Below are 24,303 nucleotides of genomic sequence, written 5' to 3'. Positions count from 1 at the left end.
TTAAGTATTAGAACTGTAAAGTAATTTTAATAGTTTTCACTGGCATGCTTTTATGGATTATATTTATGACCAGAGTAAGGGTGTGACTTGTTTGTACTGTCAAGAAAGTAACGTTTGGCTTTGAAGTAATCTTTTGTCAGTGTCTCAAACTTTAAATCAGTTAATTGAAATGCATTTAAGTGGTTTTTGCCACCATGATTGTATTCACATCCTGCTAAAGGCTTCAATACAATACTCGTGTACTTCATACTCTAGAAAATAACCATACTCTTGTTGTCATGACTTTCATCACCCCTTAAAATGATCTCTGCTGAGTTTATTACATTGGCCTTCAAATAAGATACAAACAACAGCCTCCATTTGGTGTCACAATTATAAGAAGAGGAGGGGAGGGGGGGGGAAGGTGTTAACCTGCAATGGACTTGATTCCCACCCAGTAGGATTAGCAATATTCTCTGTCACTTGGTTCCACAGGGATAAGCTGCAGCTGGATGGTCTACATGGCTCAGGTGTAGACCTTTTGAAATTCTGTTTATCTACCAAATTTTACACTTCACTTTCCTTGTATTGCAATTTTTAACAAACTGATATTTCTTAATTTCCATGTATGCTACTTTATAGTCCTCTTACTCCTCAAAGAAAACATTTTACATTTGTGTTTTTCACAGAGGTACAAAAAAATGTTTCCTGCCATAATTTCCTCAAAAAAACAAATTTCCGCAAAAGACAGTTTGGTTCATTTGGTTTCATTTATAACACATTTTGTTGACTGGTGAATAATCTGTTCTGTGAGGGAAATCTCTTAACAGGTCATTAGTTTAAATAGTGAAGTAAAGTAGGATTGATCTTCAAGGTGTCTGTTAAAGCAGAGAACTTTGTTCCAATATGAGTGTCACAAGAATGGTACAGGGGAGGTTAAAAAATAAATTAATTCTTTTCTGGGTTTGTGTTATACTAAGATTTGATTTTCATTGACATCAAACATGCACATGACAGCTGGACATTTGGCATCCACCCAACCATGCAAAAAGTACATTGTGCACTAAAAAATAGCCTCTGTTTTAACTGATGTACTGTTCCAATCACATGTCTTCAGTGCTCCATTTATATGCATCCGTCTGTGCAGCAGCTTTGTTTGCTAACATAGCAAATCGTTTGTTCTCAAAGCCATTTGAGCGGTTCACACCATCCCAGCGGTATCCTGGTCTGATGTTAAATCTGTTTGGGGGAGGATCTGGGCCCTTGTACACAGGTTTTTCTGTCAAAAGTAAAAAAAGGAGTAAAAAGATATGTAAAAAAAAACATTGAGTATTGCTTACTAAAATAATTGTCCAAAAGTGCAAAAACAAAAAGATCCTTGATGCTACTTGATTTAAATCAGGTGAGCCTCAAATTAAACCCTTTACACTCTGACATCATATTCATATTCCACACTGTTCTTTTATTTTTTATTCCATACTGTTCTCTATACATTTCCTATGGTGCTTAAAAGGACAATTTGCTTGTCAATCAAGGGCTTCTTCAGTTGGTGATCATTTCCTTTATTCTTCTGGCTTTAACATTTGATTCAGGGGTGAAATTGTACAGAGAAATTAAATGCTGGCCACTCTTAGGGGTCAAAGGTTAAAGGGACAAAAGTACCTGACGATCAATAGGTGCTTTTTTTCCAAAACCTAGATGGCTTTACCAATCATGTTTGGTTTGAATTACAAAAACCAAACCCAAAGTATATCTACAAAAATGCACTAACCCTAAGCAATTACAAAAGCAAACAAAAACAAATATGTCACTGAAACCAGGGAGAACTAAAGGTAATGTACATGTGGAGTGACCTTAACCCTTTGACCCCTGAGAGTGAATAGTATCCTAATTTTCTTTACAATGTCATCCCTGGATCACACAGTAAGGTCACAAGAAAAAAGGAAATGATCACCAACTAAATAAGCTCTTGATTGATAAACAAATCGTCCTTGTTAGCACCTTAGGAAATGTATAGAGAACAGTGTGGAGAATATGCATACTGATGTTAGGGTGTAAAGTGTTTAGTGTGGGGAGATCGCTGTCCGTATCTATAATGTGATCAATTTTAGAAAGCATTGCTTCCCTTTGAAACTACATTTTCCAGTCAGCACAAATTTCGGATACAATTTTTCACCATGGGGATAACAATTATGTGGTTTATGGAAAATGCTTCTCCCTTAAGCATCAATCAGTGTGGTTAAAAAAAAAAAATTTCAAAATTACTTCTGTGATAGACTTGAGAATACCCAGAAAGTTCCCATATGAACAAAATCCATGTTAATGGCCAAAAATACCCACCTTTGTTTCCTTCCCTTATGTTCTGTTTAGCCTTTTTCTGCTTCATGTAAGCCAACATTGGATCATCATCTCTTTCCTGATCTTTCAACATTTTATCTAGGTCAACATCATCACGGTAGCGAGCCAGTGGTTTATCCACTTCATGTAGATAATCAGCAACTTTTTCCTCATTTTCTCTAGTTTGTGCTACCCTGTTGACAAAAAGAAAATGCAAAAATTGTAGTTGAGGTAAAAAAAAGAAAGCTTAGATTAGGTTTACAGTTGCAAGGGGTTGACAGTGCTCTCTCTCTTGATTTCGATATGATCAAATGTAAAAAAATCACTATTTCTTATTAAAGCAAATATTTTTTGAAGGGAGAAATAACATTAAACGATCTCAGGAGTGTAATTATCCTTTACTAACTGGGTGATTTTGGGAGGGTCAGGAAATATGGGAATGATCAGTTAAAGTGAAATGGTAGTGCCTCAATGGTCAACTTCTTGCATCCAATATGGATTCATCTGAATGCAGTGCCAATTTCTGTTGCTCTGGGGAAAGTTTCAATATTGTTTTGTGCAAGTAATTAACCAACTATACCTTCATATTTTTCTAGAGGGAGGGTTGATTTACTAGGGATTACATTGGGGCTTGCATTTTCACAGATCTACCATAGTGAAAACACTCACCCTCTTCCCCACTCCATAAATTTCTCATTCTCTTCTGTCTCCTTTCTTTCCTCCTCTCTTCTTTTGATTCTCTCCAACTTGATGTCCTTTTTTCTTCCCATTTTATCACGGTAAACTGTTTCTGAACCTTTACCTGATATACTTGGATCCATTGTAGCAAACATTTCAGCTTCTCTCTGTCGTTTCCTTTCATTTTCTCGCTTCAAGTCACTTCCACTCAGAAGACCAGCTCTCTGTCCTACACAAGCAGAAAAAAGTTAAATAATTCTAGAAAGTTTATAGAGGCAGATCACATACAGTTCTGAGAACCTCTAACATGAAAGAGAAAATTTCAAGTCAAATACCAGAAAAAATTCCCCAGCTAAAGGGGGAACTACATGTAAATCTAGTTTCTAAAATACTTGGCCACATTCTCTCCTTGTAAGTCTGGACCAGTGTTCATTCACAAAACTGAGTCCAGGAAAAATCAATTTTCATACTTCCTTGATGGACATTTCCTCTGCTTTTTTACATCTGATCATGAGCCCTAAAAATTTTTCCAAGCTCATGATGTGATGATAGGACATACTTCTTTATCTCAAAATAATAAGAATATGTTTGTGCCACAAAGTTTATGTTGATTATAGATGGCTAGAAAAATTCAGAAAATATGGAGCTTTCTCTAAACTTGCAGCAACACAACACCTGTATAACTTTGCAACTTGAAAATCAAAAGCAAAGAAATAAACTTCACAGTTTCACTAACCACTAGCCATTCTTTCTTCATGTTTATCCACTCTCTTTTGTTTCCCACTTTCTGTTCTTATGTCTCTCCTATCAGGTTTTTTTTGTCTTCTTGGTGGTGACGGGTCTGAATCACCATTACCATGTTTTCTAGGGGGTGACTGATCAGATTCACTGTTTGCACGTTTTCTAACTGGTGACTGATCAGAGTCACTATTTGCTCTTTTCCTTAGCGGTGATTGATCCAATTCTTTATTCAGTTCCGACCTGGGAGGTGAAAGGTCGGAAGAATCATTCCTACGTCTCCTCACAGGAGACCTATTGGGACTTTCTTGTAACCGTGGTGAGTCAAGACTGTGATCTTGTGACTGCTCTGGTAGAGAATCACCAGAATCATGCCTTCTCCGCCTCGCTCTTGGAGGACTCTGATCTGCTGCGGGAGAGGCATCTTTCCTCCCATTATGGATTGAAGGTGAATCTCTTTCAGCTCTACGCGAAGATTTTTTCCTAGGTGGTGATTGGTCTGAGCTGTAAACACCTCCACCACGTCGAGGAGACAAGTCAGGTGTATCCAGTCTCTTTCTGCCTGTCATTCGTGGTGTTGGGTTCTCACTCTCAAAATTTAATCTATCCTCTTCCTCTCTATATGACTGAGTCGCTCCACTTATCGGCGCCCACTTGTTTCTTTGGTCTTCCTCTCTTTTCTTGAATGATTCTATCGATACTTTTGTGATACCATCTTCTTCAAAAACTGCTGGAGCTTCGTCAACATCGCCTTCCAGTTCGTTTACGTCTTGTGCAGAATCATGAACTTTGATATCTCTGATATCGATATCATCATCCACAATGATAGATTTTGGATATTTTGAAGAGGCCTTGGGAACTTTCTTCCTCTTCTTCTTTTTTTCACCTTCGGAATTTGACAAATAACGCTTGAGGTACTCTTGCTTAGAAATGGCCGCCATCTTGAAAATAGTGATGCGCTAAAAGGGTGGCGCATATGTTATTAGAGACACTGCTGCGAAAACGCTGGCTCGCAATCAGCTGAAAGAAAATTGTAATAATCATGGCTGACTGGGAAGAAATAAAGCGACTGGCGGCTGATTTTCAACGCGCTCAGCTAAGTAGCACAGCTCACAAACTCTCAGAAAGAAACTGCATCGAAATAGTTCAGAAACTAATCGGTTTGGGACTGGTTGAGGTTATTTACACGACAGATGGCAAGGAATATCTCACCCCACAGCAACTTGAACGGGAGATAAAAGACGAATTATTTGTTCACGGCGGTAAGTATCTGTGTTACTTTGGTTCTTGGTTACTAGTTTGGAACGATCCTTAGTGAAGTTGTAACTTTTCTGTTTCAGGGAGAGTTAATTTGGTGGACTTACAGCAGGTACGTTGACTTCATCTTTAATTTCCATTTCAGTGGGGTAACTTTTTTCTCTATTTCATATCCACGTGTGTCGATTTTAAAAGATGACGTGTATTTAATTATTACATCCAGTTCCTTAAAAATCTGTATTTGTGGTTGCCATAACGAAAACCTTGATGTATTAAGAGTAATTTTCATTTCTTTGGCAAATTTTCCAGCCGAAATATTTCTCCTGAAATGTACATTTTTGTCATGTTTGTTTTAATTAACTCACCATGCCTTTCGTGAGCTTTTAAAGATTTGTCATCGGAAAAATAATTAATTTTTTACCTCTCATCGAATATTATCCTAAGAAAGCGAGAACTATACTTGTGTTATAAGCAACTGAAAACTTAAAACTAGCTTTTCCAATTCTTGGAATATTACATACATGTCATATGCAAAGTGGCTTCAATTCACTTATGTTACCTTATTATTAATTAATAAATAAAGAAAAACAACATTTTAACCACATCTATCACCTTTAATTTAATTATGTCAATCATGTTTTTGGTTGTTGTATCAAGCTTTTACTCGTATGATGCGTCGGCTGGGGAAATCCTTAACCTTTCTTCTGTGGATTACCAGCCCTGTGTTGCCTTTCCTCAGATGGTAGAGAAGTTGGCAGGATGCTAAGCACTTACTATTTTGATTCTTGCTAGATTATTGGAGTAGATCTGACCCATGTTGAGAATAAGGTTGCCGAAATTGTCAAACATGACAAAAATTTGATTGTCATCCAAGGAGAACTTATTGACAAGTAAGAATGAAACTAACATTTACTATTTGAAAAAATTGGTGATTCACAGCATAATAGCTGATTGTTTGTATGTTACAGACATATTTCGGTAACAGAGATCCCTATATTGGACTATGGGATTTTAAAAACTTTATCAAACACTGAACTTCCTCATTTGTGATGAAATTAATTTCATTTGATCTCCAAATGAAAATCAAGTAAAGCAATTATCCTTGCAGGTGAGATGCAATTTACTGAAAGAAATTGCAGAAAAGAAAAAAAGAAAAAAATTCAGGCTTTGTCAGATTCAAATGATTCAAATGCACACCCCCCAGATACTTAATCTTTAATCTCCCAAATCATTCTAAGCAGCACATGGCAGTTTGTGGTCTTTCCCTACATCTAGCCATATCAGAAAGCCGAAAAACTCTAGAACAAAAATTTATCTTGCAAATCAGTTCTTTTAATCCCCACAGCATCAATGAGCGCTTTTAATTCAACTACTTTATTTTATTTTTTTTTCATCATATTCCCACCAATAGTGTAGCTCCATTTTTTACATATATACCCACACACAACCCACAATTCTTCTTATCACTTTGATGAAGGGCTAACGCTTGAAATGTCAGCCTTTAAACTCTTTACATTGGCCAATTTAATTTATAAACTCAGCTAATAACACTAAATTTCCCAGATACTTAGTTGGGTGCTACAAACTGAGCTATGAAGCAATTGCTTAAATTGCAGCATCTGTGAGGATCATTGCTTTACTTGACAACTCTTCATTTCATAGAGCACCTTTGCCAAACAGATCTTGGAGCCTCAAATCACTTCCAACTCCTTCATCCCTTCCAAATGTCCCTTCCCTTCCCCTCCCCAACCCTTACACAGTTATAACTGCATGTTACCAGCCAGGCAATGTTGATCGTAAGGAGGGGGGAAAAAGTTACCATTATTACATTGTTTTTTCAAGAGAAATGTTGCATAAACGAGGAAGTGTTCAAACAGTTGTTTTCTGAGATTGGAGCCATCCTAACAGCTTAATAACATTCTTTTAACTGTAATTTCTTGGATTACAGTAACTACTTAGACCAAGTTGCAGAAGAGATCAACGACACTTTACAAGAGTCTGGACAAGTTGTTATCTCAGAGTTAAGCAAGACATTTACACTCTCCACTGACTTCCTACTTGAGGTGAGCTATGCAACAGATTATTTCCTATGGATGTGCTACAAATTTGATGAACATAATGAAAATGAGATCCATATTGCTGCAAAAATATAAAGTGATTTTGTAAGCAACTATGAGTCATCAAGTGTTTTTAAGAGGCAGGATTTCATAGTGACACAATTATGAGTGCCAGCTGTCATGTGCACATATAGGAGGGTGTAGGAGGGCCTTTTCTGTTTGCTTGTTTGAGCTTGTGAAACCTATCCTCAAGTTAGAAACAACAATTACAAAATTATGTCTGATGTATCCATTAATCAACTGATTTTGCTGGTATACTCTTGGAGTTTTTAAGATTTGCAAAAATAGTGAAGGGTTACAAACAGAAGGTTACTGATCACAAATTTCATGAGGTCAAAAGGATTAAATTTACAGAAATTGTCCCTTTCCCGTGAGTCAAAAGTAGTTTAAGTGTGTTTTTAGCTCACCAAAATAGAGATTACTCTGTTTCGATTACCTTAGATTGTTGAGAACAGATTAGGGACAATCATTCATGGACAACTTGATCAATTGGAAAGAGGTGTCCTGTTTACTGATGCATTTGTAGCACGGCAGATGGCCTGCATCAGAGGAGTGTTTAGTGCTGTCACAAAGTATGTCACTTAATGAAAAATTAACACAATTTTATTGATTTTTAACTCAGTATTTCACTAACCAAAAGTTCCATGATCAACATCTGAAAGACAAGTCTTACTATGTGAAGAGTAAATAATACAAAAATTTAGAATTGATGGCATTGAGTTCCTACAAAATGTTATCAGTCTTGCATAGCAGGAATTCCAATGTTCCTTTTTCGTGTGTTTTGCATTCATTAGACAAAAGATTTTGTCATTTCATCAGTTTCAAAGAAAGATGTTGGATAAATTATTGAATGAGTTTAAGAGGGATGGACAATTTTTAGTCTCTTGCTTTGTTGAATAAAATCTGGATTTTGTTTATTAAAGAAGCACGACAGGAAAGTTAGTGAACTCTGATGTTGAGAAGAAGTTATCTTCCTAATGACTTAGTCTCGATACATTCTCTGCTTTTGTTTGTTTTTAAATTTTTCTTCATCAGGTTATGGATAAACTAGTAAACTGGGTGATGTTAGTTATGGGTATTTCACCAAGCCTTGTTTTTTTTAGGCCCACACCTATATCAAGTCTTATGGCTCAGTATGGATTTCAAGAAAAGCTACTTTATAGTAAGTGGTTAGTTGTCTTTGTGATAACCCTGCTTAGTAGGTGTAAGAACTAAACATTCTTTTCAGTGAAGCCCCAGCATTTGATTTGGCACAGGCATTTTATTTCTGTGACCTCTACCCCCTTATTGTTTTTGACTCTCAGCAATCCAGCAATGGGCATGGTAGCTTCAATACTAGCTGAAATATTAAACACACCCACTCCCCTTAAAGTAAGTCAGCTGTACACTCTTTCTGTGGTGTGCTCTGAGTGCAGCAGTATCTCAGAATATTTTGGATGTTTGAGATGACAATGTTTGAAATGTGTTGTGCACAAGCCATCCACAACAGTTTTTCCTTCGCAGTGGATATAGACCAGTTGTGCTCTGATGGTCGTATATCAGGAAGTATACAAGGGAGACAAGACAAGGCTGTATTTGTTCCAGATATCTACTCCAAGACACAGACTTCTTGGATAGACGACTTCTTCAATCAGAATGGATATGTAGGTGAGTAACTGTAGCAACACTTTTCATTCAAGTGACATCTTATTATGTTATTCTCCAAGAAATCATGTACCCTATAATATTTGCCAGTACTTAAAAGAGTGTCAGCACACTCATGGTGTGGTGCATCTTCAAAAGTTGCTCTTAAGTGGGATTGTGGTTAATATGTAAAATTTCCCATCAAGAAATAACATTACTCCTTTTTAATTTAATCTTATGATCCTTTGTTTTGTTCGAAAAGATAACTAAAGCATTAGTCTCAAAGGAATGTGACAAATTTGAGATCCCAAGTAAAAAACAACAAAAATAACTTGTCATGTGAAAATAAATTAATAGACGTCTGTTTTGAACAGTAGCTCATTACCCACTCTGGATCTTAATAATTCCAAGTAGAAGGCTATGAGGAATATATAATGTACTAAATAAATGCCATGTTCTTTCAAGAGTAGTACTTAAGAATGATTCTCCCTCGAAATTAGAAGTTCTTTCTCTATGCAATAATAAATGCTTCAATAGAATTTTTTTTGTTTAGAGTATGATGCATTGTCACGTCTTGGGATTACTGATGGAAGACAATTTCTAAAGAGAAGATTCCATAAGTTACCAGTGAAATTTCTGCCCACATGTTGTGTGGGTGAATCTTTACAAGGCCAGGTGGAGGCTGCTATTGATGAAGCTTTGTCTAGTGGTGAATGGATTGACATACTGGTCAGTTTTTTGATTACCTTGGATTTTTCTTTCTTTAATAAGTTAAAGGAATATACCAAAAACATGTCTCTTCACTTTGTGGGAACTTTGTAGTTTTTGCACTTCTCTCAGTATTGTAAACAAGTATTTCTCTTGCACTGTATGTCAGTGATTAAGAGTTTCTCTCCTTTCCTAGCCTCTCCTTCCATCGCCATTCACTCCAGGGGATGCTTCTCAGCTGTTACAGGATTGTCTTAAGGCTGTTGGTAGATCGTCAGCTCATGTGTTCTGTGAGAGCATTGTGGTCAGTGAAAAGTTCCTTCAAGATTGTAAAGATCCCTTCCAACAACTGATGCAAGACAAAGCCAAAGCGGTAAATATTTAAGCTTTAACCTTAATGTTACAACAGTCAATTTTAGAAATTTGCCATTTACATCTAATGTTAGTTGCTTCCAAACTTGTTCTTTGTCTTTTTGCATTTTAACTGCCTAGTATTTTCATGCTTGGAGAACTCTGAGTTATAAGGTTTCCTTTTGTTAGCTGTTTATTAGAATACTGTCATGAACTGATTAGTTAATTTTTTCTTTTAGGATGCAATTAAAGCTCCTGCATTGTTCTCAGAGCTTACCAGAAAAGACTTGGCTTCTATGGGTGCCTCCAAAGGAGGTACTGACAGACGGGACAACAAGAAAGAGGAGAGGCGGAAGAAGGCAGCCTCAGGAGGTAGTAAAGGAGGAGGAGGAGGCGGAGGAGGAGGAGGAGGCGGAGGAGGAGGGGGTGGTGGTAGTGGAGGTGGTGGTGGAGGCAGAGGAGGAAGAGAAAGTAAAACTCAAAAGGTGAGAGTGGTAAATAGGGGATTGTTTTTACTTCATTTAAATCATTGCAGTTATATACACAGCTTCCTTGCATCTTGTTGTGTTGGGATTCACAACTTTTAGTGGTAAATTCTAATTTTCTCTTAAAAAAAAAAAAAAATTCAAATCCTTAGGTACGTGATAAGAAAAAGGACCGAGCTAGAGATGAAGATGTGGAGGAAGACATCAGACCTAAACAAAGCTCATCTGATATACCCTTCATGACAGCTGAAGAGGTAAAAGTGTTTTTGTTTTTCTGTTTCTACATGGGTGTGTTTCTTGTTTGGATCTTTGTTTTCTTTGTTTTAGAAGTTTCCTCAAATTTCTCTTTTTCTTTAGTTCCTTTGTCTTTTTTAACTCCTCACTTAAGAATAACTGAACCCCAGCAGAGCTTAGTTGTTTTATAGCTTTGCAGACAGTTTAAATCTTGTTTATATTTTTCCTTCAGTTTTGTCTTGCGCCAAGTAAAACCCTTAAAAACATAAACCCTAATATATGCTTTATTTCAAGAGAAATCATGGACAAGTCCAGCTTTTAATCCTGGATTGTTGGTAACGCCCTTTCAAACAACCAGCCCCAGTTGGTTACTTGGCTCACTATAGCAGTGAAGTAAATTCAACTACAGCAGTCAAATAAAGTTGAGGGAACCTAGGTTGACTCAAGCATACTTTTGCGAATCATTGCCTGTTTTTGTTGCTCTTTCAATGTAGATATCAGAAGAATTACAGAAAAGATTTCCAAGTTGTCCAGAGGAACTCTTTGAAGAATTAGCTTCTTACCTGTTTAGGTGAAGAATCACTTAGAATAAAGAGAGCAAGATTTTCTTTAGGATTTGGATCTTTCTTAAACTTTACTAAATTTTTGAAGTTTAATTTTTTTTTAATTTCCTATCTTCAATTTTCATCTTTTGTTTACTGTAGCAATTACTCCAGAGGTGGTAAAAACTTCACAGAAATCTTGTAATTAACAAAACAGGGCTTTGTTAGCTTAGGAAAGCTATGAATTCCATGCTCTAAGAACTGTTGTATGCTGGCTATCTCTTAATCACATCTTTGTGTTGAGAACATCACTGTAATACTGAATAATGCAGCTTAGTTGTTCTTTAGAAGGTATTTTTTTGTGATTGTTTGGTTGCTTTTTATTTACCCAATAGACCGCTGACCCAATGTTACCAAGAGGTGGCTCGGTCGGTCTTCCTTTCCACAGGAGACAAAAAACGTAAAAGTCATTCAGAGGTGCAAGAAAAAGTCAGTGTGCTGTGGGCAAATGCAAAACTGTTTGACAAAGGAATCAAATTATTTTCTGGTAAGTGACTTTTTAAAATACTCTTTGACTCCCAATCATGATCAGCTGATTTTTTTCTTGCTTTGATGGATCCACCTCAGACTGGGGACTTAAACCTTTCCCACCCTAACATCAGTTAGGGTGGGGGGGGGGGGAAGGGAAGGGAAGGGACACTGTAAGGAAAATTAGATGCTAGTCACTCCCAGGGTCAAAGGGTAAATGGTAACAGACACTGTGAAACCATTCCAAATCTGTGGTGGGTTCTGTAACTCTTAAGAAACCTTTGTCATGTGAATTATTTCATTTACCTCCATCAACTGCATGAGGATGATCTGATTATTATCAAGATTTGGGTCAGATCTGTGAGCAACATTGAGTCTTGTTTTGTGTGGTTTTAACAGATGATGTACAAGTGCAGTTGTCCCGCCATCTTCTGCGAACGGTATGTACAGATATAGTAAACCAGGCAGTGGGTCTGTTAGCTGCTGACCACATGATCACAATCAATGATGAATCAACTCTAACTCCTGAGGTATGGATGTAATTATGTTACTTTCATTAATGCATGTTCAGTTTAGTCAGAATTTAACAGAACACTTCCCTCTTAAAAATACCCTGTCTTTCTGAATTATCCCAGATTTGAAATTTCCTTGTGGAAATACATATAGTTTGCATGGGAGTCAAAAAAATATTTTTATAGGGAAGGCTCTGCACTCACCCTTGTTTTCAAATAGAGAATTTCATTATTTCCATAAGTGGAACAGTTATTCTGGATTGGCTAAGATCAGAGGAAAATCTTCGAGACTTAATATGATAACTGCTTATATATTCATAAGACTTTCCATCACAAGACTAGGTATAATCTATTAGTTTTTGTCAGATTTTTAAAGGTGCATCTTTGCAAGCTTTCAGTTTTCACTACACTTGGTTTGATTCATTTGATTACACTGTATGTATGCTAACAAGAACTAAGCTATTATTAATAGTGATGATTCTTTCTTACACAGGATCGTCTGAAAGTAATTTCAAAATTTCCTGACAAAGTAAAAGCTGAGGTAGCCAAGTTGAATTCTTCATTAAATGGAAAGGTTTGTCATCCTTATTTTGTGTGACGAGTACCAGTACTTGTTTTGTAAACTTATATGTCGTCTACTGGTTTCAAAACAGTAAGTCTCTCACATCCTACTTTTTTCAGGTAACAGAAGATTTCTTTAACCAGTTTGATGTAATTTGTGGGAGTGGCTACTGCGAGTTTATGTTGAAGAAGTTGGATAAGAAAAGAGAAAGGCAAGTCTTGGGTATCACTTGTGGGCCTTAACCCTTAACTCCAATTAGTATACATTAGACTTACTATGAAAATTCTGATTGGTTAATAGCATACAGTCAATATACAATAACAAGTGAAGTTGACATGATAACTCAACATCTGCAGCAGATACTGGGTTATCATGTTTAGCTCAAAGTCTGCTGAGTTTCCAAGCCTCTCTTTGGTGTAGCATTATCAAACTTGTGCAAACTCAGAAAGAAATGTCTTCTTTTGCAGATTATTTTGAAAATATATTTTAAAACAATTATTGATATCAGTTTTCACATATAATGATTTATCAAACCCTATGTCTTTTTTTATCTGACTCATCCTTCGGCTACAGCAGATAGCTCAGACCTTAGCATTGACAATTCATGATATCATGCTCAACTTCATCCAATAATTGCCTAGGATCTTATCATTCATTCTCCCTTCTGACTGCTACACATTTTTCTTTAATCTGGTTATGAGAATTTGGCATTTAGATCAAGATAACTCAAACGGGATTAATTTAAGAATTCTCATGATATTTTTGCTGGATACTAACTATATTGATATTATAGGGAGAAACTACATGTTAATAAAAATAATATTATTATTTCTAGAGCGTTTGTACATTTCCATTATTATGCTATCTACATGTAGATGCAGCAGAGAGCTACTGTGTTTCCTACACAGTTCAAACAATTACATTTCCCTCAACAAGAGCTAGCTTTATCACAAATTTAGCCCAACAGGAATAAAAGCCTCCCTCTATCATCATAATATAATTTCTGAAGAAACTTTTGTCTAACGCCGTTCTTATCAAATGTTGTTACTGATGTGGCGGCCTTTTTTATTTATATTTGAATTTTATAGGCAGCTGACCGTTGAGCATCGGTGCGCTCTTCAGGAACAGTTACGTCAAGAAAACGAGCCTGCCATGGCTCTTCACCTAGCATCAGCGGTGTTATTCCAACACCACACTCACTGCATGGTACATGCGCCAGGTCGGTGCGTGCCTCAGATAATAAACTTTCTCAAAGATAAGTTAACATCCGAAAACTTCGACAAATTAAACCACTACATGACACTAGTTATAAAGCAACTGTCCGGCAACGAAGATAATGCAGTGAAGAATGGTGACGACCATGAAAAAGAGGATGAACATGAAGAGAGAACGATAGGAGCTCAACTGGAAGAAGGACTGGAAGACATCAAGCGAATAGCACTGGAGTTAAAAAAAGTCAAAGACGAATCTTAAGTTAAGATTAACAATTTTTTTTAAGAGCAAACGAAGCGATTTTGTTGCGTTACATCTTGCAATGTCGTATCACGCTACCATCTTTAAGTACACGTACAAAGAGCAGTGAAACTAGCCCTCAATCTTCATGGTAAAATTTGAGATACATTTATTTATCTATCTACTTATGAACTTGGCAAAATTCTAAAACGACAGTTTAAATGTTAAATTTACATAGCAATTGTACTTAAAATTAAGGAAAAAGTAGTCATATACGCTCGTATCATGACAACTTCTCCAAAGATTGGAATCATGCAACGTTCTGAAAATTTTTGTGGCGTATTGTTAGTACCTTCTGCCTATAAGATCCACAAACATTTCAAGTTTCAACGTAGTTTTATGATTCTGCGTCGAATTTTGGTCATTATCATACAAAAGAGATTAAGAGATTAAATCGTTACATTATTGGATCCTAGGTTTAGCTAGAAGAAGGTTCAGAAGTCACGTTGTCAACTGCTGTAAAAAAAAGAAGTTACACTGGACCGTTGGTTGTAGGCTGTGGTTGATTATCTCATAATGCTTAAGTCTAGAAGAGAGGAAAGTACTTGAGTAATGGGAGGTGGGGGGGGGGGGGGGAGGGAAGAAGGTGCTCAATAACAGTACAACATTTCAAGGTCAACCTTTTTCCTGATGAAAGACAAATACCAAGTGAACAGTGAGTTTTTTTCTCTGAAGACAGGATAAACGAGATATTTCAGTAACCTTGTAGCTTCGTTTTTAACAATTTATCAGCCGTATAATCTGCAAAAAATATTTGACTCAAATTGTTCTTTGTTCTTAAATCGAATTTGGGTAAAGACAGCTTTAACATTTCATTACTTCAATCTTCAAGAACCTCACAAACTTCCCATCGTTTACGAAGCTCTGCTCATTTGGTCCACGAACATCTCAAATAGAAAACCTTGTCAGCGGTTGCTGTCAAGGTTTGTTTCTAAGAAATGCAACTTTACCGAGGATCACTGCCTTAGTCTCGTATTCGTGACTCAATCCTTCTGTTCATCTCTCTAGTCCGACTGTTGTTTCCCCAGCACATTTGGAAGAGCCTTTTTTTCTACCCCTGTGCCTGTTTCGCAGAGTGCTTAGCGCTCCTTGCTGTCAATCAAAACTAGACACAAGTTCAAACCATTGCCTCAGCGCGTCACTTAAGGTCACTGGTAATGCGTTGATATCCCTTAGAATGATGTAAAATGGAAAAGGAAATTGTTCCATGTAGGATTTGATCTCGGGTAACTTTCCTGGACGGAAAATCGGTACTCTGATGTCAAGAACCGAGTCTTTGTTAGCTGGGTTGTCAAGTATTACAAATACCATGAAGATATCTGTCTCCCTTGCTAGTCGTACAGCCTTTTGAACAGTCTAAGGGAAGAAATAAGGCCGTGCCAGTTATTAAATTATCTCTACGGTGGCCAATTTACGAAATCAATTCAGTTGGTAAACCAAATTACGTTGTAATACCCCCACCGACGCAGCACCACAAATTCTTGAGAGACTTGCTCCCTTTATCCATACTTGAACAGAGCGCTTTTCAGTTGTATGAGACGAACACCAAAACCTGAGTTATCACTATGGCCAATCGGAAAAGAAGACAAATATCGCAAGGATCCAATGATAACTCAAGTAACAAGAAGCTAATGATCTTATGAACGAGGAAACGCTAGTGAGCAATTGTCAATTAGTTTCACTTTTTAATTTGTTAAGTCGGGAGAGTGGCGCGAGATTTCTTTTCAAATCAATGAGCTTTCTAAAGTAAAACCAAATGCAATCTTCGACTACTTTCGAAGATCAACTTCCAGAAAATTCATATAAAAATTGCGCATGATTAGCTCACTAACCTCCATCCCCTCCAGAAATATTCCTCTGCCGTCAGACACAATTAGCAATAACTGGCTCGTTTCTCTTCTCATCCGGGGAGACACTTGTAACCGTGAATGTGACGCCACCATTAAACTTGTACACGTACTTAAAAGCTACATATAAAGGTATAAAAACGCAGAGACTTAGAGTGATTTCTATGGCATTATCTCGGATAGCTGTAATACCATTGCCTGCTCTGATAATGTTCTCATCGAAAAAGTTTGATGATAGAGTTTCATCATCATTTCCTTAGGAAACACGAAATATCATACCAATCTCACCAGCAACCAAGACTACGGATATTTACGATTGAGAGTAATAGTACAACACAAATGGAAAGTATGCAATAATTGAGGTCAATAATTTAATTGAAATTTCACTAGTTAACCCTTTACCTCACAAGATCTAATTTGCACCTCTCCCTTCCCGTTACCATAGAATCCCTTTAAATTTGTTGGGAGAATTTGATCGTGTATCAAAATAAAAATCGCGATCCGATATATTGATTAGTCTGTTTGCGATATAGGATACAAAGCATGTATTGTTTAAAGTCCCGAGGCGTGGCTTACTTCGGCTATCTTGGTTTTCTTCTGATCAAAAGTGAACTGCTGTAGAATTCTAGCTCCTGAGTTATCAGTGAAGGGTTCGTGGAATGGATGCAAGAGGCAGACAGTTTCCCCAAAACTAAAATATAAAAACACACACACACAAAAGCAAGTGTAACGTTAGACTCATCCACAATTTCACCATCCTAACACACTTCTATTCCATCGATCACTAATTCTCAGCCCTTTCACTTGACGTAATTTTTACAGGGCACACAGAAAAAAATTCGAAAAGGTCAGAATAAGTTCAAATTTCCCACAGGAACATACGCGCAAATGTAAGTCACACACGCAGATGAAAACGTTTCTCATTATGACCTTTTTGTTCCTATAACTTCTAACAAGACCTACTGACTATGAACACTCCACAGTTGCAGTGTCAACATGCTTTGCTGTGCTTCTGCTCCTTCGAGTTCAACACCGATATGCTGAGGCTGTAAATTGCACTCACCTACAAACACCCAAATCCCCAGCTTCAAGTCTGGTTAAAGCATTGCTGATGACAGCTAACGACTCAAACGCCAGCTAGAGCGATGTGATGAAAAACAGAATTCAGCATTATAGTGTATCAATCTGAGAAAAACATTCGCTGGAACTGCACTAAACACGCCACGGTACAAACTGGTAAAGTAGTTCTTCCCTTTTGGAATCTGACTGACATGTATGAAATGGCGACGAGTTTTCTTTTAGTAAACAAATGGGTGTAATCTATAGAATAAGAACCTTTACCATTAAATCAAATGTCAAGTTTTCTACTTGAACTTAAAATTTCCTTAAGTTAGAGTTCTTCATCTCAAACTAAAGTCAGTTGGCTATAAACAGACTGACGACCTATGTTAATTTTGGTGAAAACCAATAAAATTCTCAATTTGAGGCTGCCAGAATTCAGCAGTATCGAAAAGGTAACGCACAACTGAGCTTGAACTTTCAGCCGGCCAATGACAAAGGCTATTTCCTAAAAACCATAAAAATGGAGGGACTCTTTCATAGTTCAAGACTGATCGCAGCCTGCGTAAATCGACGTGGGGCAAGATCTGACCTGTCAATCAGTCTTGTCCCAATCTCCTCCCACACGATCACAAAAGGGTTCCCAATCCATATCGAGACAAAGGGAAACTGTTAGCAACTTTCAGTAGTCCCCAGGCCTTTCTCGTGATTACCTGTTTAGAGCGATTGTCATTCATGCTGGAAGAGTCATCCACAGCCAGCATGATCTGGTACTGTCTCTTACTCGGCTTCGTCCTCCTCAGCCAGATTTTGTCCTTACGGAACTGACTAGCAATGTAAGGGATCACTTTCCTCATGTTTAACCGTTTTCCTGATCGATAATCGCCCCTGTAAACAAATGGTAAGGTCACTGTGTCATCAAACAGTGAAAGGCGCTCAGACTTACTTGTTTTTCGTATGTAAGAAAAATTTCAGGCCATCGAGGATCGTTTCACAGTTTTCTCACTGTTCAAAATGTTTCCGATTTCCAGACATCACTGCCCCAGGTCCTCTCAATATTTAACTTGGCGGTTTTGGAGGCAAACAATACTGGTGATCGGTAACGAGCTTAAGCATTCTTATATCTCGATTAATTTCCAATTGACGCTAACATTTTGAATACGTAAGGAAAATGAGACGCCCTTTCCCCAATTCCACATTCTCCCGAATTACCCCCGACCGTCCCCAACCTTCGGGAATGTATACGATTCTGCATTAATTAGCACACTCTTGGACGGTCAAGACAAAGTGAAGTCTTTTTTAACACGAACAGACCAGCCATTGGATATAAATAGTGATAAACCAGCTGAGTTCTTATCACTCGACTCTCGGACTCTCAAGAAACACTTCGTAATTCTACCCACTAGCCTCCTCAATATTCTGAAAGGGTACAGGTATCTGAAGAGACTCCAGGCTGAGACGAATTAAGTATTAAGCAATTCTTTAACCTCCACCAAAAACAGTAGGTTACAATAAAAAGCTTCACGAGCTATATTCAACATACTTAAGCTTGGTGGCCAGTGACGGTTCTAAGACCAGTCTCAACTGTTCGCAAAGATCCTGAGACAGATTGGACGTGAGAAGCTCGTACTTGCGCCAGGCCTCTTGAGCCATTTGCTGCTTCTCGGCCGTGCCTCGGTCCATGCTGCTCCATTCTGCTAACTGATGTTCCAGATCAGCTCTCACCTTCTCAGGATCCAGTGATGATATATCCTTCGAAATAAAAGGGCCCAACGGTAAAAGACAAGCGTGTACATTTCTTTGTATGAAACAATTATCCCTTAAGTAAAAAGCGAGAAAGTAAAATACGGGCACCAAGCATTGGGCTATTGCCATCAACTAAAAATATGGTTGAACATCTGAGAAAAAAATCAACAAGTAAAGAGAGGCCAGTATTTGTTTCTTTTTTCTTTCTTCTGGACAACAACGAAACTCCCTGAGAACTAATTGCTGTTAGGACCCTCAGATATTCTATCTCTTTGAATACAGCGAGCAACGTAAACTGCGTTCTAGTTCTAAACAACACTGTTAAGTCTTACCAATCTTCCAAAGGCCAGTGCCATGTCGGATGAATGGTAGGTACTGCGCAGACGCTCAGCTGTCATTCCTTCATCATCATTGGTTTCCATGGCTTCCTCGACAGCCTCACTTTCGCGCGCCTCGTTTCCATCTTCATTATCCGCTGTCAGCTTGGGTTTCATTGGTGGAGGAAGTCGGGACGGCTGGGACTTATCTGGTGTCTAATAGGAAAAACAACAGTAAATGGCCATGTAGTACCTTACCTTTCTCCAAGCCCTGTTAGGAAATATTCAACTTGTAGAGAGACTCATCTTAAAATTGACGACCTCCAGTGCAGATCTACGTTTGGGTGCAGAGAGACTCAGTACTTAAACATACATAAGGGGTGAGGTGAGTCTAAGGACGTCCATCTGGATTATTAATCCAAATACATTCAACAAACTAGGATAGCATCATTCTCCTTGAAAATGGCACCGTTTTCTCTGCTGCCCTTGGGCAATCAGAAATTCGACTTTACAATTAGCTTCTTTGACTTTACGCTATCCAGGTGAAACACACAAAGTTAAGTGCAATACACAGAAACAACTACGAAACCGTTAACCGAAATAGCCTAAGACACCTGAAGAAGTCAGTTGAAATAAATCTTTATTGTCGGAAACACCTCGCACTTCTCACGATACAATGTTGACATTTCCCACCTTCATTAACCAGATTGGGAACCCTTTCTAACCCCCCCCTCCCTCAATAAAACTGTTACCGGCCTAATAATGATTGTACTTACGGGAAGTTCCTCGTTATCGTAAAGCAAAGCTGTTTCCGTTTTTGAGTCCCCTTCGTCGTCTTCACCGTCACTGTGCATCTCGGGAAAGTTTGCTTTATCTTGCGTTTCGGCTTGATCAGCGGTTTGCACTGTCAAGAGTCTGTGCGTCATGTGAACTTGGATCATCGTTTCGCATATGTTGGAACAGATCTTCAGTTCTCGTCTCATTTAACTGACACAGGTAAAAATAGCAAATATAAGCCAAGATAATGATGAGTTTCTTAGAACGTTAAAGATTGTAACTATTGAGGTCGGTCGTGGATTAAAGAAAGACATTATTTGCTTTGTCGAAGGGGTGGGAGAAAGAATAAAAAGTGAGTTCCCTTCGAGGAATTAAATCCAGACCATGCGTTCTGCATGCACTGAGGAGCACGAGATTTAGGACAACTCCCACACTGCTATGCTTTCTCTACTTGTAATTCCTTTCAAGGACTGCTATGTAAAGATATCTTGAAGAATCAGTATTTGGGCTTAACCTCAAAGGTGCTGTGGAAGTATTTAATACTTGTTTCCACCGAGAATATTGGTGTCACTAACTCATATCTAATACAACATAGTGACCAGTTTAGTGTTAAGTTGCATGCACAGAGTTACGCTCAAAACGTCTCAAGAGAACACAGCCCTGGGGTCGATGTTGCTGCACAAAAATTGTCAAAAATATTAAACTTGGGGAATAAATACATTCTTCCGATTATCAATTGTGTTTGTTAGAATATTTCATAACTTCCAATCTACCTCTGCTCCAGGCTCCAACTCTGTTTCATCAACAGTCTTCAGTCTCTTGTGAGTTGTTTCATCCATGGAACCCAGTGCTCGGTCAGACCTGGCAAGGTTCATCTGCTTTCTTTGCCGAGACTGATGTAAAAATATAGACCAACTTGAGAAACTACTTAGTGGGCTACAACTCATTTCTATACTTCAAATTTCTTTAGTGATTTATCCATACCCTAGCATTTCAGGTTCTCATTCTTGATCGAATATAGTTTGTGTGCTTCTTGTGTGCTTCTCAAACGACCAAGAAAAATACTTCTTAGCTGACGAGGGTAAATGAAGGTGTCTTGCATCTTACCACACGAATAAAAATGTGCATTTAATGCAATACTTGTGTACCCCTCCACCTTTCCACTGCAAAATCCCCTTCAAGGTCCCCAAAAGTGGTTTATTATAAATTGCAGTGTAAATCGTTACGCGCTCTGACCTGTTGTCTGGCATCTGTTGTGGTTTGAGCGATCCTTTGGCTTGACTCTCCGAGGTGTCCGTCATCAAGTGCCTCAGCTCGCCCCACTCCACGCTCCTCATTACCTTCTGTCGATTCAGATTGGCCAGCAGTAACGTCACTTTGTTCTCCATTCCCATCTCCTTCTCCAGAATCCTCCACAGCCTGGACATTTTCTTGAGGCTAAAAAATAAATCAAATGTCAAATATGACAGTTTAAAATTCTCTTGGTGGCCTTGCTGTTACCCCACTCGCAGACCATCAACGCAAACAAAATTTTGGCAAAGGTACGACGTCGGTATAAAATCAGTACGAAAAATACGAGATGCAAAGATTTTAGCTCCAAGTGTCGTTACTGATGAAAAAGCAAAGCGGGCAAATTTGAATCGCTGAGCTTAAAGTGAAAAATCCCTCCTCCGTTTTCATCTAGCTCCTAGTTAGTCGAGCGACCTCTTGAATTTGGATGCGGAATAATGGACGCAGCATGTCTTTTTTTTCTGTCATGCTGATATATACATCAACATACACGTTCATCTGACCTCAGTATCTGTTTTTGTCCTCCAGTCCTCCTGGTCAGTCTCATCAATAGCATCTTCATCCTGCTATAGGCAGAGGGGAGAGGAGAGAAAGAAAGAAAATGCTAAGAACTCAAATGGCCAAGTAATTCATGGTTGCTATACCTTCTTCACCCTTTTGACCCAAAGAGTGACCAAAATCAAATTTCTCCTATAGTAATACTGCTGAATCATTCATTACGCTCATGAGAATAAAGGAAATGATCGCCAACCTAATAAGCTTGATTGTTAAACGAATTCTCCTTGTCAGTGCCATAGGAAAAGTAGAAACGGGAAGTAAGGAGAATATTACTACTGAAGTGCACCGGATCTTCATTATGTCTTAAATTGGAAATTTGACAATGCTCCACCTACGCCAACACACTGTTGTAAAACCAACAATTTCTGAAACGGGTATCTGTTAAGGGAGAACATTCATGTTCAGTGGCAGAGGAAGCCTCCGCGAGCACCACTTATCATTTTAAATTCAGAAACTGACATCATTACTTGTCCATAATGCTCTGAGTCTGTTTGGGTAACGGTATGCGGTAACAATCATCTCAATTTTTCTATGCACTAATTCTAATCTATCAAAAAGATTAAAATAAAAGGAAAAAGGGTCCTAATCACTAACTCGGGACCCTCTCCTACATCTTGTTTCTTATCACCCTCAGTTCCCTCCACGTCTTCTTCATCACCCAGTTCTTCCCTTCCTCTTCATCGTTGCCGGTATCCATTTGTTCATCATCTGGTGCCGTTGTTTTGTCTACAGTTTCTTCGGTGTCAATTGATCTCCTTCAAATTCATCAGTTTCCATTTCTTCTGGTTGGTCTTCAACATCAAAGAGAGGATAAGTAAATGTGATTGCATTTTAAAAACCAGATTTTGATGAAACACCCAGTAAAGTTTAAACATTTGCTCATCGTTTTCTTACCCACTCTGTTCCAGGAACAAAAGGACATAACGAATATGGAAGCGATCCTCGCATTTATGAACACCATTTAGGAAGTAGTGGAAATAAAGCTTGAAAAAAATTCAGGCCCGTACGGGATTTGAACAAAAGGACATTTTTCTTTCAATCCTAAGATTCCAACAAAGGCCTTCTTCATCAAGCTGCATGTCGAGTCCAGGTACTGTCATAATTATAATATTTTTTCTTCCACAATCTCCGCGATTCAGCCTTTGTTTTACCCAGCTTGTTATGTTCAAGTAGCTTTGGCAGTGTAACATAAACGACTCACCTCCTTCGCCTTCGTTCCCTTCATCGTCAAGCTGCAGATCATCAGGCAGCTCTAATTTAGAAGATTCCTCTGCATCAACAGGCTCTTCTTCTTTACCTTGCTGTCCAGTACCTTCCTGCTCATCCTCCCCCTCGTCACTCAAGTTTCCCTCTTCACCTTGCAAGGCTTCATTGATATTTTCGGCACTTTGTTCTTCATCAGCATCAGGTTGTCCCTCTGTTTGCTCTTTTCTTTCATCTGTAGAGCCTGTATGTAAAAGGAAAACTATTCATGAGAAAATTTACGAACATTATGTGAAAAAACCGACGTTCATCTTGTTCCTTTGAGAACGCATGAATCAAAAGGCTGAAAAATGTAAGGTTAAGAGAAAGTAATATGAGAACTGCTCAACGGCAGGACCTCCAAAAAAGACGGCTTGTCTGTAGAAATAATTAAATCTCTTAACATGTACGTCTCTGTAGGGTCTTGGTTCACACTACTCACAAAAAAAAGAAAAGAAAAAAAAAACACACGGGTACTTGCGACAAAAAGACAACCAAGACTTCTTTAGCCTATAGCACCAGCTATATCTGAACTGACGCTTTCAACAGCCAGTTCAAGGTTAAAGCAGCTAGTGACCCAGTTGAAACCTAGTCACCTTACCTTTGTTGTCCTCCTTGGCGACCAATTGTGACTGAGATTCGGCTTCAGCCCCTGTTCCCTTCTCTTCTTTCATCTCGTGTTCCTGGAGCGATACAAAGAGGAAAAAAGATTGATCTCATGTATTTCATGTTGTCACATCCCTTTGTTTGCTTTTTGAGATTCTAATCGCATAAGATCACATGCAATCACTTTGCGTTACTATTAAATGAGGAGGTACAACTGACAAGTTCCTACCTGTGCTGCTGTTGTAAATGGTTTAAATATCAAATGCATGATAAACAACTCTAGAACTATGGACTGTTTGTCGAAAGGAAGGGTATGCAGAATGGGTACGATTTCTCAAAAATGTAATTCTTGCAAACCTGCATTAACCTTTTAACTCCTCAGATCTGATTGCTAATTCTCCTATTTGGCTTCTTTACATTTCCTCGCAAATTAGTTACAAGAATTGGTTTGATATCATGAAAAACAACTACCAGATGAGTTTGAATATTCTCATTACTTGTTTGCTGGATAGTGTATGGATATTTACGGGAGAAGTTGGAATTCAATCAGTTCTCCCATTTCTTCTAACATTCTAAGGGGAAAACGAATTTTACTTTAATGATGATGTTCCTCATCTACCTCTTTTTCCTCCTCGTCATCTGAGTCTCCCCAGATCTTCTCGTCCAGTTTTCAGTGTCTTGTCCATCAACCTCTCCCA

At 38.2% G+C, this 24,303-nt stretch overlaps 3 protein-coding genes and 1 pseudogene across 3 annotated transcripts; 1 reads left to right on the top strand and 3 right to left on the bottom strand.

Annotated features, from left to right (window-relative positions):
• Positions 1-335: 335 nt before the first annotated feature.
• LOC131787557 (BUD13 homolog) lies at positions 336-4,764 on the bottom strand. Its single transcript, XM_059104644.2, has 4 exons — positions 3,731-4,764; positions 2,986-3,223; positions 2,320-2,510; positions 336-1,258 (listed from the first exon to the last, which is right to left on the bottom strand). Exons 1-4 carry the CDS (start codon positions 4,671-4,673, stop codon positions 1,083-1,085), a joined length of 1,548 nt encoding a protein of 515 aa, XP_058960627.2. The 5' UTR covers positions 4,674-4,764; the 3' UTR covers positions 336-1,082.
• On the top strand, positions 4,737-14,645 carry LOC131787551 (E3 UFM1-protein ligase 1 homolog). Its single transcript, XM_066171793.1, has 17 exons — positions 4,737-4,994; positions 5,073-5,101; positions 5,782-5,879; positions 6,938-7,052; positions 7,548-7,678; positions 8,210-8,268; positions 8,610-8,753; positions 9,283-9,458; positions 9,634-9,810; positions 10,028-10,273; positions 10,426-10,527; positions 11,002-11,078; positions 11,445-11,596; positions 11,977-12,107; positions 12,583-12,663; positions 12,771-12,866; positions 13,744-14,645. Exons 1-17 carry the CDS (start codon positions 4,775-4,777, stop codon positions 14,122-14,124), a joined length of 2,415 nt encoding a protein of 804 aa, XP_066027890.1. The 5' UTR covers positions 4,737-4,774; the 3' UTR covers positions 14,125-14,645.
• A 26-nt stretch (positions 14,646-14,671) lies between these two features.
• Positions 14,672-21,761, bottom strand: LOC136283259 (midasin-like; annotated as a pseudogene).
• Positions 21,762-22,356: 595 nt separating this feature from the next.
• LOC136283620 (sodium/potassium/calcium exchanger 1-like) lies at positions 22,357-24,303 on the bottom strand. The gene is made up of 4 exons (XM_066172756.1): positions 24,225-24,303; positions 23,601-23,682; positions 22,959-23,204; positions 22,357-22,548 (listed from the first exon to the last, which is right to left on the bottom strand). Exons 2-4 carry the CDS (start codon positions 23,671-23,673, stop codon positions 22,484-22,486), a joined length of 384 nt encoding a protein of 127 aa, XP_066028853.1. The 5' UTR covers positions 23,674-23,682; positions 24,225-24,303; the 3' UTR covers positions 22,357-22,483.

The sequence above is a fragment of the Pocillopora verrucosa genome, chromosome 9 (assembly GCF_036669915.1).
Source record: "Pocillopora verrucosa isolate sample1 chromosome 9, ASM3666991v2, whole genome shotgun sequence".
Classification (NCBI taxonomy): domain Eukaryota; kingdom Metazoa; phylum Cnidaria; class Anthozoa; order Scleractinia; family Pocilloporidae; genus Pocillopora; species Pocillopora verrucosa.
This window is presented reverse-complemented; position numbering and strand designations above follow the sequence as displayed.

Bases quoted from the DNA above. Each gene is read 5' to 3' on its own strand.
- LOC131787557 (XM_059104644.2), bottom strand. From the start codon at position 4,673: ATGGCGGCCATTTCTAAGCAAGAGTACCTCAAGCGTTATTTGTCAAAT. The intron at 2,511-2,985 runs GTGAGTGTTTTC...TTTTGTCAACAG, and splicing joins TTTATGGAGTGGGGAAGAGG to GGTAGCACAAACTAGAGAAA. The intron at 1,259-2,319 runs GTGGGTATTTTT...TACTTTTGACAG, and splicing joins CATAAGGGAAGGAAACAAAG to AAAAACCTGTGTACAAGGGC.
- LOC131787551 (XM_066171793.1), top strand. From the start codon at position 4,775: ATGGCTGACTGGGAAGAAATAAAGCGACTGGCGGCTGATTTTCAACGC. The intron at 12,664-12,770 runs GTTTGTCATCCT...TACTTTTTTCAG, and splicing joins ATTCTTCATTAAATGGAAAG to GTAACAGAAGATTTCTTTAA. The intron at 12,867-13,743 runs GTCTTGGGTATC...TTTTATAGGCAG, and splicing joins ATAAGAAAAGAGAAAGGCAA to CTGACCGTTGAGCATCGGTG.
- LOC136283620 (XM_066172756.1), bottom strand. From the start codon at position 23,673: ATGAAAGAAGAGAAGGGAACAGGGGCTGAAGCCGAATCTCAGTCACAA. The intron at 23,205-23,600 runs GTAAGGTGACTA...TTTTACATACAG, and splicing joins CGCCAAGGAGGACAACAAAG to GCTCTACAGATGAAAGAAAA. The intron at 22,549-22,958 runs GTGAGTCGTTTA...TTGATGTTGAAG, and splicing joins AGGGAACGAAGGCGAAGGAG to ACCAACCAGAAGAAATGGAA.